General features: G+C 33.3%; 1 protein-coding gene across 1 annotated transcript in view; it reads right to left on the bottom strand.

The window, feature by feature from the left end:
• LOC106473060 (exocyst complex component 5-like) overlaps window positions 1-15,518 on the bottom strand; it is a 30,615-nt gene extending 15,097 nt beyond the window's left edge. Inside the window, exons 1-8 of the mRNA XM_013933739.2 lie at window positions 15,307-15,518; window positions 9,491-9,727; window positions 8,453-8,650; window positions 7,752-7,816; window positions 5,495-5,633; window positions 3,653-3,697; window positions 1,448-1,588; window positions 738-814 (exon numbers count right to left, since the gene is read on the bottom strand). Coding sequence (XP_013789193.1) covers window positions 738-814; window positions 1,448-1,588; window positions 3,653-3,697; window positions 5,495-5,633; window positions 7,752-7,816; window positions 8,453-8,650; window positions 9,491-9,727; window positions 15,307-15,336 — 932 coding nt within the window. The 5' untranslated portion in view covers window positions 15,337-15,518. The remainder of the gene's footprint in view (window positions 1-737; window positions 815-1,447; window positions 1,589-3,652; window positions 3,698-5,494; window positions 5,634-7,751; window positions 7,817-8,452; window positions 8,651-9,490; window positions 9,728-15,306) is intronic.
• Between the last annotated feature and the right edge of the window lie 1,449 nt (window positions 15,519-16,967).

A 16,967-nucleotide genomic window follows, 5' to 3' on the forward strand; every position in this document is an offset into this window, starting at 1 on the left:
ACAAGTAAAAAATGTTAAATAAGAAACTAAATATTTCAAATATATAAAGATTCCAAGTATGATTACAAGCATAATCTTTTGTTTTGAATAGACTAATTACAAAACTTCAAATATTAAAAAAGTTTTAACAGTAGACTAGTAGTATTACAGAGACTAGTTGATAAAATCACTTACTCACAGTGGCAGCACTACAGGGGAACAGGGGCCAACCCATTTTTTTTCTTGTCCCCCCTACATACACAGAGCAAATGTAATGTGTAAAACAAGAAAACACATTCGCACACACACTACTTCTTTATGAGACTTTTTTTTTTCTTGTACACTAGAAGTCACTCAGATATATCCTATGTTAATAGGTATTCCCTTTAACCCTACTTTTATATATTAATGGTACTACAGCACTAAATAATTACTTTATTTAATTAAATAATGCTCGAAAGAACATTATTCATCAATCCACTTTTAAAGGGACTTGTTATCACCCCCCCCTACACACAAAAAACTAAATATGCTAGAAATACTTTTTGAAACCCAACATTGGTTAAATGTAATTTAGCATACTAAAATTTTTGGGGAATAATGAGCTCCTTTAAAATTACACACGAGTACAAGATGTCTTGTTTTGCCACCCAAATTTTTGATGGTGGCACTGCCACTGGTTATTCATTACAGACTAAGCCTAGCTGATAAAATCAGTTACTCACTACAGGCTGAGACTGGTATGTTTTAGTTCTTACCTTGAATAAAGATCATATAAACTTCTAAGGTACTTATCAGTATTGCTTCTGTCATTCAGTTTACTCTGAATATGTTCCTAAGGGAGAACAAAGACCAAAAGTTAAGCCAAGAAGAAATGAACAAGTACAGCTATATTCTATACCGATGTACACAACTGTAATTAACTTTCCATTTAAACTTTTGCCATTCAGGATAAAGATTAAGTAAAACTTTTATTCTGTATAAAAGAAATTATATTAAAAAACGAATTTTTTTCTATTTAAAAATATTGCCAAATTGATTTTACTTTATTTCATTTCAAAAGTTTCTATGAATTTCAATGAAGAACCCTCTTCATTCCCCATTATTAATAATCTATACTAGGGAGTGAGATTATGTCTCTTCATTCCTCAGTATTCAGTCTTACCTGAATTACAAAAAATTTCTAAAACCCAATGTAGAGTGATTTATAATCTATACTAGGGAGTGAGATTATGTCTCTTCATTCCTCAGTATTCAGTCCTACCTGAATTACAAAAAATTTCTAAACTCCGATGTACAGTGATTTATAATCTATACTAGGGAGTGAGGTTATAATGTCTCTTCATTCCTCAGTATTCAGTTCTACCCGAATTATAAAAAATTTCTAAAGCCCGATGTAGAGTGATTTATATTGTATACTAGGGAGTGAGGTTATAATGTCTCTTCATTCCTCAGTATTCAGCCTTACCTGAAGTTTTCCATGATATATATTGAGGACAAACTTGGCCATCACTTGCTCGGGACTAGTGAAAACCTCTTGCATCACTTTCTGACTACGTTCACAGAGAGGTAAAATGTCAGCAAAGATGTTTAAGCCCAGGAAAGCACCCTAGAACAGGAAAAGGTGCCACTCTGGATGTAATAACATTATTTTAAGGAAATATATGAATACAACTTACAAAACTGCTTACACATAATTCAAAGTTTCTTTATGAAGATTGAATAAATGCTATTAATGATAATTAAAACTGGACAAGCTATAGAAAAATAAATGCTTATTACATTCTTATGGTAAATTGTTATTGTTAATTCAGTTATTTAAATCCTGACTGCCAGTGTGGCAGTTAATGGTTGTAATACTGATTAGTTTCAGTTAACTCACTGCCAGAACATTTTACAAACTGATTGCCTAGATTTTCACCAAACAAGTATTTTATTTTAATTTCTCTTCCATTGTAACCACCACAAAAAACGTGGGTTATCTTTATTACTCAAACTTCTAGTTTTCATATATTCTGCTTCCCGTTTTGTGAGGGTTGGAATGTATTAAAGTTTAAAATAAACAAAGACACACGACAACAATGGCCAAATCTAGTCCACACTCTGAAGTTGTGCTATAAGATGTACTGCATGTTCCATAGTACATATCAAAGAAAATATTTTATCAATTTTGTTTAATTTTGAAATACTGACCCGTGAAAGTTCTTTACGAGACCATATGTCCAATCGAGATCTAAGTTTGTTAGGTTTGTTAATATGCACAAAGCTGCATAATGGGCTGTTCTGTGCTTTGCCCACTACAGATAACAAAACTTGGGGAAGTCTCCAGATCTAAGAAATGTAAAGTTGCTGTGACGAACAACAAAAAGGCTGGTTAGGTTCTCTTTAGGTCCTTCCTCATCTTTATCAAGAAAGTATATTGCCATTCTTTGTCATTAATAATGTACTGGTATGCAAAGAGACAGGGTGATTAACTACTAATAAGTTCTCACCCATATACGAAAGTTATGAGGCTGATGTAACAAGCATATAATGATAAGGAACGGTTCTCTAGATCCAAATGTAGTTGACAACCACACCCCATTCAAAAAACTTAACAAATAGGCATTGTAGTATTCTTTTTGTTTTCTATACACAACACTGCCCTCAATGTCTTTACGACTGATACTCATATAATTATATACTTATATGATTTACCTGGCTTTCTAACTAAGACACGAGTGACTTAAGATAATTCTCATATGTGGTCAAGCAGAGCTCCAACAGTGCATACAAAGAAAATGATGCCCACATATTCAAATTTGCATAGACTAAGACCTTTAAACCCTGCAGCTGTCGGTTCAATGAAATCCTTGATTTCCATTGGTTACAAATAATACAACAGCAAAAAGCAGAGGGAACTTAAGACAGTTTTTGAAAGTAGGATGTTCTGTGGGAGGTGGCATGTGGCTTTTACTTTATTACTTGTATCTCTGTATAGCAAAAAGCTTTCTCACTACAAGTTCACAGTATAGCTCTGGAATACATATAGTTTTTTTGTTTTTGATTTTTTCTGTAACAACCTTATTCCCAACTAGTTTGGGGTTGTTTGGTATTTTTGTATGCCAATAATTTTTACACCCAGGTGGCTGGCTCAGTCAGTAACCATATAAGATAAGCATTTTCTGGAACAGGGAATCGAGGTTGCAACCCTCAGATTGCTAGTCAAGCACCCTGACATGCCAGGCCCTGGGGTATTTATGGTACATGTGAGAAATTCCACAAACAGTTACAAGACCAAATAGGTGTAGCAGAAAAATTTAGAAATACGCAGTTTGGACTGAAAAAGTGCCACTGGATACAGAAAGTGAAGTTTGGTTATTTATATATATATATATATCCTTTTAAAATCAAGAAATTAAAACTTTTACAATATCAAAATATGAATGATAAGCCATGTTTTAATGCCAAGTATATTGATAATAAAGTAGTTTAATTAAATTTTGAATGTAACTCTGTAAACAGTTGTGAAATACGCATTTTGACCTACCCTTACCAATAGGGTTAATGCTGTAAATGTTATCGTATTCTACAAAAGCACAGCTCCTTGTTGTTCTGCATGTTTTTAAAACTACAGTCTTAACTGAATACACATTTTCATTCACTCTGTAACAAGAAAATGATCACAACTCACCATCTGGCTTTGTTCAATGAATGCATCAATACACTGTGTATAACCCTGAAAATAAAATAAAAAACACAATTTCAAAAACTGAAAAAACAAAACAAAAGGATTTATTATAAACAAACAAAAATACATAATAACATGAATGTGCAATACGTAAAAAGGCCATTTAAGTAACAATATCGCCACAGACAAATTGTTGATAGGCAGTTTTAATTTATGGATATGCAGTGATTCCTTAATTATGAGAACAAGCCCAATCTTCTTATTCTAGGCCAGGGTCTGGAAACAAAAATGGTTCTTTTTTTTTCTGGGGGGAAGGGGTCCCCACAATATCGCCACAGACAAATTGTTGATAGGCGGTTTTAATTTATGGATAACCAGTGATTCCTTAATTCTGAGAACAAGCCCAATCTTCACATTCTAGGCCAGGGTCTGGAACCACAAATGGTTTATTTTTTTCTGGGGGGAGGGGGTCCCCACAAGCTCTCGGGGTTTTTATCTTTTAGGGAGTTAGAAAATTGTCTATTCCTTACATTTCTGTTAAATGACTAAAGAAAAGAAGATATTTTATTTGTGTTGTGGGTAATCATTCATTTGTTATATATCTGTCAACAATCAGTGTCTATGAACAATACTAACAAAGACATTTTAAACTTAGCATGAAGCACTTCCCTATGGATAAAGTCAGAAATTCACCAGTGATGTTCAAAGGAATACTCTGTATATTCCAACCACTCTCCTGCTTCTTTTTCTCCAGTGATTTACAATCAACTCCTTATCATCTGATAAGTAACCTATCATTTTCCCTCTAAAATCATATAATCAAGTACTTATTCATTTTCATAGTTTTTCACACTTGTGCTCCAATGTTGCCTGCCAACTAGTCAAAGAGTTAGCATGAAAATTAAGTGGTATGGCATATAGAAAATGAAAACGAAAAGAGTAACAATATAAACTTAGGTTTCAGCGGGTTACAGATAAATGAAATGAACCAAAATTCCCCACAAAACATAGAAATAGATAGGATTACATGCGAATTAAGGAAATCCGGAGATAGACCTTATAGTAGAAGGGTGCAGTTGCACCCTTTGTTCTCAGTTCATCCCCAGATTCACCTGTGCTATTCCCATTTCCTGACACTTAGCCTGGGTGTGCCATGGTAATCAAATAACTGGCATGGCATGGGCAATTGAAAAAAAATCTTGTTAGTCAAAATTACTGAAACTTTCTGTACTCAGAATCTTCTATTAAAATGACGAAAATGCATATATTATACTTGACAGTAAGAACCTGTGAATCTTCCTTCTGAAATGTGTACTAGTGATGTTTTCCTAGTGCTTTCTTAGTTTTACTAGAAAAAATGCAACACTAACCCGCAATTTTGAGTATGTCAAAGATAATTTCTAACTTTGAATAATTGTAGCAATTACAATATTATTCCCTGATTAGAAAACTTAAAATAGATTTCAGAAATTTTTACAAATTCAGCTATACCAAAACAATTTTCAAAATTAATCATCACAGAACAACAAAAACATTAATGTTTTTAAAGTTACATTGTAACAACTATTTACATAGTTGTAAATTGTATATCATACGTTACAACTACTTACACAGTTGTAAATTGTATATCCTACCTTACAACTATTTACACAGTTGTAAACTGTAACAGTTGTAAACTGTATATCCTACCTTACAACTATTTACACAGTTGTAAACTGTATATCCTACCTTACAACTACTTACACAGTTGTAAACTGTATATCCTACCTTACAACTACTTACACAGTTGTAAACTGTATATTCTACCTTACAACTATGTACAGAATTGTAAACTGTATATCCCACCTTAAAATGTGATAATATTCCAGCCACTTCCCTCATTTTTATTTTGTCATCTGCTCGATGAGCACGGACAAATTCTTCAATTAAAGCCCTTTCAATTTCATCATATTTTAGCGTAATTCTATGATGGGCCTTGTCAAATCTGTATAAAAATTAAATTTCATTTATAAGATAAAAACTTCATAAAATTCATCATTAGTTATACACAACAATCCAGTATAACCTCAAATTGTCTATCCATTTATAAAATGTTGACTGCCTGTAGAATCCACATATTGCACCATAATGAGTAATTTTCTGTTTTTCCTTTTTACAACAATTAGTGGAAAGGAATGGGTCGAATCACCCATGTAAGATACACAGGGGGCAGTAATTACTGGGGTTGATCGTCATACTGATTGGATTTTTGTTTTACATTTTTATTTTATTTTTTGGTGTGACTTGTATGCTATATAAGCGATTTTGTAATTAAGAAAGTCATAAACTCACAACCAATTTGGAACATAAGTAGTTTAGAAAAATATGTTTAAAAATACAATGAGATTCATGTTCCATGGTTAACTGAAATAACACAGTTTGATTTCTAACTGCATGTAAAATTATTCAAGAAAGTCAACTCATACTTTACAGTTGTACAGTTATATAAAAAAATGTGTTGAGAAACCTACTCTCTCTCTCTCCCGATATTATATTAATAGCTTTTAATCCACAAGAAGCTAACTACATAGATCAGTAAGTGTGTGTATTTTCTAAACTGGCATCTGAAAATAATATTTAAGGATTTTAAATTATACATTCATATCCAGTCCCAATATCATCTTTATATAAATATAAAACTTAATTCCATTCTAAAGTTAATAGCTAACTCCAATCTTGAATAACAGACTTTTTAGGTTTATTTACCAAATAATACTCTCCCTGCCCCAAAAGCCCAATTTTAAACAGTTTTGTTGCTTTGTATAATTTACAGTTACTAATATGTCAAATACTGTGTGCCATAAAGATTTTGAGCATTGTCACATTTCTATTCTTACTTTAAAATGTTTCTTTAACTCTTTCCTTACTAGCTCAGTCATATTGACCACCAAGTAACTATGAAAGTATCCATACTATAACTTCTAATGTGGTACATGTACCTTCATGAACCTTCACAAGCTTTTAGTAAACATTGTAGTATTTTTGTACACAAAAAATCAATTTAGTAATTAAATATTCTTACAAAAGATTTAACCTGAATATAAGGAGTCGGAGAATTGACTAATCCGAGCACAAGGTGATTTTCATGTGAAGATTGAATATACTTTTATTCATCTTACAGTTTACAAATTTCATTTTTTTATAACTTCCAAAACCTCCTCAATGAATATTAAATGTTTTGTTTTCAGTAAAATTTCATATTTTATGTTATTTTCTCTATAATAACTCTATATGGACTCAGTTGATTTGACTGACTTTGTAACCACCACAAAAAAACATATAAAATAAATCTAAGTTATCCTTTTCTTTTTACAATGATGAAGACTGTAACAAAAAAAAATATAAATAACTTAAGGCTTGTAACAGTCTACATCTGTTTCTACTTAATTTTATTGTTTTATTGCATTTTGAACCATTTCTTACTAATTACCTGTCGATACAAACTATAAATCATTCAGTGAATGCATACTTTGTGCAGAAATGTTCATTATCCAACCTAATATAACTTAATAACCCTCTAATTTTTACAATTTAGTTTTTATAACAATAAATAAAAAAACAAGAAATGTAATGTTTGGTCCCATTTTATTTTTGCTGTTGGACTGCTTAGGAAATTTAAGCCTACTTTATTTTTTATTATGATGGTACTAGTATATTCTCATACAAGGAGAGATTGGGGATTTATTTAAATATTTCCTTTTAAAATTAAGAAATTAAAACTTATATAATATTAAAATTTGATTTATTAACTATCTTTAGATGCCAAGTTTATTTGTATACATTGAAAATAAAGTAGTTTAATTACATTTTGAAGGTAATTCTGTACAAGGTTGTTGATGTGCACTCTGATCTACTCATAGTGAGAGGGTTAACAGATTTTGTAAATTTTACTGTTCTTGATCTACTATATCATCGATACATCTTTTACTATTTTAATATTCAATATTTATTTTTGAATACTATGTACTTAATTGTGCAGATTTGCGTTTTGCTTAAAAAACCCAAAATGACAGAAAGAAATTTACTTCTGACACTATAAATCACAAAAAAAGTTTGATCTTACTTGCCAGCAGGGAGTTCTTGGGCAATAAGATGTAATTTCTGAATTACATCAGCAGCTTCGTACAGCTGAAAAACAAAACGAGTAAATACATTTCCAAACATTATATTTGTTATCAGATATTAGAACTTGATAAATTGGTTATAAGAAAAACTAATCTCTCACTCTTTCTTTACTTGTATGAATAAATAGAGAAAATAATATGCATATTAGCAAACCTTTTACTTAAATCTTGAAAACTTGACTTTATGAACATTGTGAAAGAAAAACTTGACCTACCATTGTTTCTTTACTTATGTTACTAACACATATACAAAATGTTATATTATTCACTCCAACAACAAAATGCAAAATAATTAACACTGTCCACTATATTCTGGACAATTGGTATTTCATATTCTATTATCTACCTTCAAGAGTGCAGTCCACATCTGAACCAATAACATGCAAAATGCTTTACAAATGCCAATATATCACTTATCAAACTTGACAGAAACAAAAACAAATTCAGCCAATTGCAATCACCTACAACTACATAATTTAAACGAACTGAATATCATTTGAAATTATTTTGTAATTTTTGGGAGAATCACAAACCTTCAGTGATTTTTACTTTAATAAAATCTTTCAAAATATAGATCTTTAAATAATTTTTTTCTTTGTTTCATCAATAGTATATTGCTGCAACCAACTCTCTTTCATACCCTTGTTGGATCTGACAGTACTCCCATTACTGATGGCCCAGGATTTAAAAAGTCTGCAAAATGCCGCATGAGTTTCTGGGCTTCCACAGCTCTAGCACGAGGTGTGTTCACACTTTCTAACTGGTCACCGAGATGAACTACTTTGGTTGCTACAAAATCAATCCCTTCATCCAATTCTTGAAAAGTTGCAAATGCTGCCTAAGCATTAAACATCAAAATGAGCTAAGTAACTGTGAGTAAGTCTACAAAATTGTAAACAAAACAGAATCACAAAAATACAAGACATAAAAGATTATTAGTTCATCAATTAAAGTAATTCTAAAGCTTCTTATGTATAAAAATAGCATTAAATTATGTATTTTATATACAAAAACAATAACTGAACTATGAAAACACCAAACTGACCTAAAAAAACCACTTATGTGAAACTATTTAGCAAATTGTCCACCTAAAAGGTGAAGTAACTACCCTCACACCCCCTCCATGGGTGAGGGTATTGCAATCTCATTCCACATATCTCAAAAACTAATACACCGATGTACACAAACATTTTACACAAGATGTGAAGTCAGTATGGGACAGTAGAAATGACACCCACTAATCAAGCAATTCACACACAGAGTAAACAAATGTACTTGCTAAAACATCAATTTTTTCTTTCATGAGCAGGATAAAAAAAAATGTTTTATTTAAAATGAGTTGATAAAGAACTTTCACATGGATAAGTCATGATAATACAACACCATCTTGATGGATATATAATACTTAATGTCAGCTAAGCCTAGTTACACTCAGATATATAATACTTAATGTCAGCTAAGCCTAGTTACACTCATCAATTCTCCATTTGAATGTCTTTCCCAAATTGTTGTTGTACATTATGACAAAAAATTTTTTATGAAATTAACATCTATTACACATGCATAGGCACTATCATACATTTAGCAAAATAAACATTTTTGATATTACAATTTCATTCCTGCAAGTTGTAATCTAGAATTAAAACAAAACAGTTAATGCTTCTGTTCAGTTACTCACTTTATTTTTATCATGAAGTTCAGTAATTTTTTCCCAATGAGTTTTCTCCTCTTCCCTACAGATCATCTCTAGCCTTTCACATTTCTTGTCCATATTTTCGTACAGTATCTGCAGTTCTTTTATAGTATGCTCAAAGGCAGTATGAAGAACACTAGGATCAAATGTTTCTCCATCACAATGACCAGCTGTAGTTCTCCATGCTAATCTCTCCACAAACTCCTCAGCATCAAATGGATCCTTTATAGCAGGCGTGAATCAAAATAATTTGGTTTAGTACAATTTGGATGAAATATTATAAACTAATAACATTAATCAGGTACTTATCCTGATATCACTTTTTTTTTTAGCTTAAAGCCGAACTCTCCATTATTCACCATATACTAATGTTTAATCTTTCTAATGTGGTAATACAAGTTCTTTGCTACAGCAACTCCAAAGTGGGGGGCTCAAGGTTTATTTGACTGAACAAAGCAAGGGAATGTGCATCACAGGTGCACCCATTATGGCTGGGGTCCAGAACTTGCCTTAGGGGTGTTGGGTTCTGGATTACATTCTCCTGCTTTTCCTTAAGAGTAATTTTCATTTTTACTTGGACTATGCCACTGAATCCCCATTGTGTTATGAAAGAAGAGATACAGTTTAGTAATAAAATATAAAAAAAATTATTGAAAATCTCAACCTATCATCATTAAAACTTCTAGAAAGTATAAACTACCAGTGGAAGCATATCAATGTTCTGATAGTACCTTAAGTTTGAATCACCATATTTTTATAATTTCAAATTGATTCAATTTTCAGCTCCTGAAGTATAACAACTAGCATATGGCTTTAGCAGATTGGAGTTTAATGGCATATATCTACATGGGCTATCAAATAATGTTGGATTCCTCAAGTTTCTGATTTGTTTGTTTGTTAAACCAACCATTAAAATATTATAAGGTTGGTTTTGCTTCAGTTTCAGCAAGCTCAGTCACTCAAATTCCAATATGACCAGGAATCCAGAAAAACTGAATACAAATGAATGATAAGATAAGAGCCAGTCTTTTATAAATATTCAAAATAAATGGGTGAGAATTAACGTTAAGTGATTCCACAGCCTTTGAAGAGCTAAATGAGTCAGTATATATTGTACAATTGGTATACCAGTTAGTTTCTATATGATCAAGAGCAAGTGATATAACATATAACTCTACACTGAAATAGCATCTGTAGAGAAATGCCTGTGAGCAACTACAGAGTTGTAACAAAAGATAGCTGAACCCACAGAGTTACCTGATTTTGAACCATCTGTAAAAATAGGAACACAATGATGGTTTGAAAGGTTTTTATTAAAAAGAAGTCAGTACTTCCAGTCGGGAGAATCTGGCTTCTTCGGGTAACTCAAAGAAAGATCACAGGTAGGAATGATAACAGCCACGGTGATCATCAGATTCTGCAATATCATTCAATATCAGACCAACTTCAGTTAACTTTGCACAAATACACAGAGAGACACTGTATACAAATACTGGTCTGAAGAAGTGTGGAAAGCCCCTGATGATTCCGAGGGCCCAATGCAAAGAGCCTGGCCAAAGCATAAACCATAGACTCATCGACAAATTCAGCACAAATGAGTGCACGATAGGTCTTGAGGATAGAACCCATATCTCAAGAGAATGTACATCTGAATAAGCCACCACAATTTTAAATTGTTTACACTGGTCCAGTCACACAAGTGTTGATGCAAAAGATGATGCAGCATTTCATAGTGAATGTAAGCTGATCTGACTGATTATTGCTGGATCCATTTAGAGCAATTTTAAGTTCCACCAGAGTAAATGGTCAATTACAGTCATATAGACAATCAGTCCGAAAAGAAGGTGGTATTCTTTTGCCCAGTGTCTTGCTGGCCATGAAGGAAGGGGAAGAGGTGGATGTGCTCCAAGGGAGTTAGAAATATCTTAAAAAGAAGATGAGAGATATACCTTCCACTCACCTTTCAAATCTTGTTCCAAATGACCTTGGAGCTGGTGGTAGAAGAGATACTGGAAGTGAATTTATTCCAAGATTCCTTCTAGCTTTGATCTCTGACCTGTTGGGCATGTGCATGATCCTGTTGAAAAGCCATGCAGTTGATAAGAATGCAATATTTGCAGAAGATATCCCAGACTCATTTCTGAGTCTGTCATGACCACTGACAGACAGGTGTCCACCATGGATGAAAATACCATGAAAAACATGTTTAGGTGTGTTACAAGAACAGCTGCCTGGATAGTAGAATCAGTTATTGCCTCCATGCAATCATTAACAGAGGGTAGGTTAACAACAGAAGGATTATGCTCCAAGAGAGTACTGAAAGAGGGTCAGTTAGCCGTCTCCAGCTTCCACTATGGCAACAAGTGGAATGGCATCAACTACAACAATCTCCCTCAGAAAGATGGGAAAACAATCACTGTCTCGGATATCACTGTCCACCTTCCAAGGAAAACAAGTTAGAGAAGTGGAACAAATGAATAAATCTATAGCAGTAAAAGTCTTAATTGGGACATGAAAATAAGTAAATGCTCCACAACTGAAAAAAGGAAAGTTATTATCTGAGAGCATAAGCTCCACAGATTGACCCCTTCCATCAATGTTTTCCCCACCCCAGAGTTGATTGTGTCCATTAGTCTCCCAGGGTGGAGAAGAGTGATGGCAAACCTCAATAAGTTCATCAAGCTCCTCCTGATCGACTCTTCTTCTGGTGACAGGTATATTTATCATAGTGTGGCAATGTGGCCAATGGAGAACAGATGGCAACAGCCTTTAGTGGTGTAGTGAGTGACATAGTCACAGAGAGTGCATGCTGGTCAACCAGCAGTGCTATTCCTCCATGAACTCATCTATCACATAACTTGTCTTTCCAGTACAATGAAAACTGCCAAATTATGACAGTATCAACAGTTTTCAGGAATGTCTCCTAAAGGAGACAAACACACAGGAGGGTAATAATTGATCAGTGCTTTAATTTTGTCCAACTTAGTGTGAAAACCTTAATAGTTCCACTGTATCAGTGTCACTATTTTCACCTAGAATTTGTTATTCTATATGGAGAGCCTTCTTCTTTCAATTTTTCATCACTTTTCTTTACTGTATTAGGTCTCTCACTCTCACTAGATCCTGCCTTGGATCAAAGTGACAGGCCACATAGGAAAACATGATTCTAATCAAGGAGGGTGGGACCTAATTAAGGTCCTGCACCTCAGGGCCAATTTAACTGGATCCAATTGCTCACTCTTGTCAGTGTTGGAAAGACAGATACTGATTTAACATGGGTAAAGAAAGATCCCGGGGATGGCATGGAGAGATCTGTCTGCACTCCCACAGTGGTAGTGGAACAATGTAGCAGCATAACTTTACTTATTAAGAGGGATCACCATTTTCCTTGCTTCTGAATAAGAAATGTTGTCGATAGTTGTTAACCACTGTACCTCTTTCTCCTCCATCCACTTAAAGCATGATCAAAAGTACAAGAGGTGGGACTAGAGAAGTTAATAGTGTGGCCCTAACTTACAGTTGTAGCTATAACATCTTTACCTTCACAAGTTAAACTACCAAATCGAGATGTCTTTAAGTGCCCAAACTGCTGACATTGAAAACAATGAAGAGGGTTTTGAACACAAGGACTGACTGCACAGTTCAGATATCTAACTGTAACACTCTAGCTAGATTAACGAGATTACCACTGTCCCTATCTACTATCTAGCGAAACCACAGCCATGGGAATGGGCTTGGATAAATCAGCGAAACCACAGCCAAGGGAACGCGCTTGGAAAAATCTAGCGAAACCACAGCCAAGGGAACGAGCTTGGAAAAATCAGCCGGTTCAGATATCTAACTTTAACACTTATGTGGTGTTGTAAACATCAAAATCAGAACCCCAGTTGACAAATGCAGGATTGTGTGAGCACTATACAAAAACACCCCCACAAAACATAATGTCCACAACATTCTCTGAGGATGTCCGATACTGGAACTTGGTTGACCCTAGCCACAGTGGCCAAGCTGACTGACCTAAATAATGCCATTCATATAAGGTCAAAGTGGTGTGTTGCAGTGCCCCAAACATCATTCAACTACCAGGATCTTCTCTTCCCCTTAATAGTTTACCACATGGGTAGATGTTTGTATCGCAGAGAAACTAAAGTACAGGTCACCTCATCATATACAGGAATCAACATTGGGGGCAACTTTGGCATCTGGTAACTTGTTTATATGCACTACATAAAGTTCTGCAGAGTTCTGTTAAGCTACGAACAGGGGTCATTAATTTTTGAGTTAAATTAACAACAGGTACACAATTCATGTTGCGAAATTCTTTACCAGTTACTCACCACTGGTTAGCAGAAGCAGAGAAGTTTACATATACAATGTCAAGGAATAATTTTTTACTGGTATATTACCACTGTTTAATAAATACAGATATTTTCATATAATAGTGTCAAGAAATTCTTTTTTGCTGATCAATCACCACTGTTTAGAAGAAACAGAAAAATTTCTATTTACTTTTGTAACACTTATCTAACGAATCAGTGACCTGTATTGTATATTTTCTAGCTTAAGGATAAACAACTTATTTTAATAGTTAATTTTATTAATCTCATTAATTATAGAGCTTAAAATAGTTTTGAAATTAAAATTATATATATATATATATATATGTATAGTGATTATTTTGTCCTGTCGACTTAGTACATGAACTTAGAACCAATTAAAATACAAGTTGAACATACCTTGTGATATAATACAATACTAGAATTAATGCCAAAAATATTATCAACACTGTAAGCAAGACTATGCCACTTACAGTTCAATACATATTAAACATTTCAGATTTTTGGTTTTATCATGTAATGATTTGTGACGTTAAGCATTTCTAATCAGCATGTTATACAAGATTACCTTTAATATATGTTACTTTTTAAATATATTAGTCCTGTTTGATATAATGAGTTAAATTTTTAGCAGAAGCTTTTATTAATTGGTCAGTATGTATATACTTAATGATATAATTATTAAAAGTATTACTAACAGTATACAAGACAAGAATACAAAATAATACAGGACTTTCAGTTTGCATGCAATTCATTGTTTACATATGTTCATTCACACATATATATTTTATTCATGTTTTCTGAAATGTTCTGCGTCTGCTAATAACATATTCTACCCATTTGACTAACAATGCTTCCATCATGTGGAATTTGTGGATAAAGCATTAACACCAAAATATTAAAAGGTCAGATATTGGTTTTTGGGCAGATCCAGTGTTAGAACTTGATTATTAGAAAATAAATATAAAATTGTGAAATGGCAATATTCAATGTGTTGACAAAGTGTTTATGTCTAACAAATATTTCAAAGGCAAAATACATCACTTTAAGTTTAAATATGTTACATAAGATTAAGCAATGTGACACTGACAGTGTTCAACTGTACAACAACAAAAACCAGCAGATCATGCTTCAGCAGCTTTTCAAATCCGAGTTGTATTTCCTCAACAATTTTATATTATAGAATCTGAAGATCATCACAATCAATATTTGGAATTGGAGAAACCTGATTAATGTTAAATGTTGCGTGTTACTGCTAGAATATTACCGTACAGGACACGTTACATGTTGATAAACTTATAAAAAATATTAAAACTTAAAATATTATTACTATTAATCAAAACAAATTACATTAATAACAGAGGCTCATTAGTAAACGCTGTCTTACGCTCAACGCAACTTTCATTTTCACGTTACTGTGTCATAATGATACTCAAAATATTATTAACGCAATTTATAGCCTACCTGTTCAAGCTCTTGCAGAAACTCAGACATCGTAAATAATACAAGATTTTACGCTCAAAACCTCAAATTCGATAAAGCGGAAGGTTATTTCAAAACTATTTATTGATAACTATTTAATTTTACTTTTTGTTATTGATAATATAAATGATATTGGTGAAGACGTTACATTATTAAATCAAGCCCCTGCCCCCGGTTAAAAGCGAAGTCTAGAGGTTATTTTTCACAGTACAGTCCTGCAAAAAAAGTAAATTTCCAAATACAAAATAACAAAAGAAAATATTATCTATCGTAAGAAGGACAAAATTTGAATATATATATATATTTAGATATTCAAAAAATCTAAATATATTTGTAATTTATTAAAACATAGAAAATACATTTTTATTAATACCGCTATCATAAAACAAGATTTTAGAAAATTGGCGTAATATACGAGCAATAAGTTTATTTGTTTGTTTGTTCGTTCTGAATTTCCCACAAAGCTACACGAGGGCTATCTGCGTTAGCCGTCCCTAATTTAGTAGTGTAAGACTAGAGGGAAGGCAGCTAGTCGTTACCATCCACCGCCAGCTCTAGTGGGATTGTCCGTCACATTATAACGCCCCCACGGCTGAAAGGGCGAGCATTTTTGGTGTGACGGGGATTCGAATCCGCGACCCGATGATTGCGAGTCGAGCGCCCTAACCACCTGGCTATGCCGGGCCACGAGCAACAAAGCACCAGTTGATTTTTCGGGGTTTTGCACATGTACTTCTGGTCCCCCGGTGAAACAGCGGTAAATTTACGGACTCAAAACGCTCGAATTCTGGTTCGATTCCCTGCAGTAGACACAGCAGATAGTCCTAGTTGGCTTTGCTTTAAAACAAACAAGCATCTACCTCTGAGAAAAAGAAAAGTAAAAAATTAAACAAATCATTTATTTTTCAGGAATTCTATCAATGATTTCACATAAGATGCTGGCCTCTACTACTGTTGATAGCAACTCATTCTATAAGTTAATCACCCTCTTTTGATTATTTTCCTTACTAGAGCTCAGCCCGTCTTTTTGAAAACTTAAGCTCGTCACCGCTCGTGTCATTTTCTTAAAAGCAGAGTATGAAGATATCAGAGACCTTACAATCCTGTCGATTTGTAGAATAACCTTGTAATCTTCTATAAGATATCCTTTTTACCTTCTTTTCTAAAGAGAAAGTAAGTCAAGAAATCTTAACGCATCTCCATAAGACAACCCTTTCATTCTTGAAATCAACTTAGTAGTCCTCCTCTTAACCCTTTCAAATAAATCAATGTCCTAGATAAGGGACCAAAACTATACACAATACTCCACATGAAACCTTATCAGTAATTTCTATTAAAAGATAATAACCTATTTTTATTATTAATTAACATGTGTATAGATACATCCAGGCTAAGTTATATTACCTTTATTACTAGCAATCGAACACTGTCTCTTGGCTTAATGGGTTATTCACCACTAAGCCAAGACCATTTTCTTCAGTCACACTGTAAAAAAGGGTTACTGTGTATGTAAATAATGGTATTTGTATATTGTTACGTATCTCCTTGTTTGTTAATTTCCGGTATAACTTCTTTCCGAGGAACCTCAGCGATACAAGTCCTTAAACCAGTTTATTCTTTCTCGATACAAACTTTTAGTACAC

The sequence above is a fragment of the Limulus polyphemus genome, unplaced genomic scaffold (genome assembly GCF_000517525.1).
Source record: "Limulus polyphemus unplaced genomic scaffold, Limulus_polyphemus-2.1.2 Scaffold5853, whole genome shotgun sequence".
Classification (NCBI taxonomy): domain Eukaryota; kingdom Metazoa; phylum Arthropoda; class Merostomata; order Xiphosura; family Limulidae; genus Limulus; species Limulus polyphemus.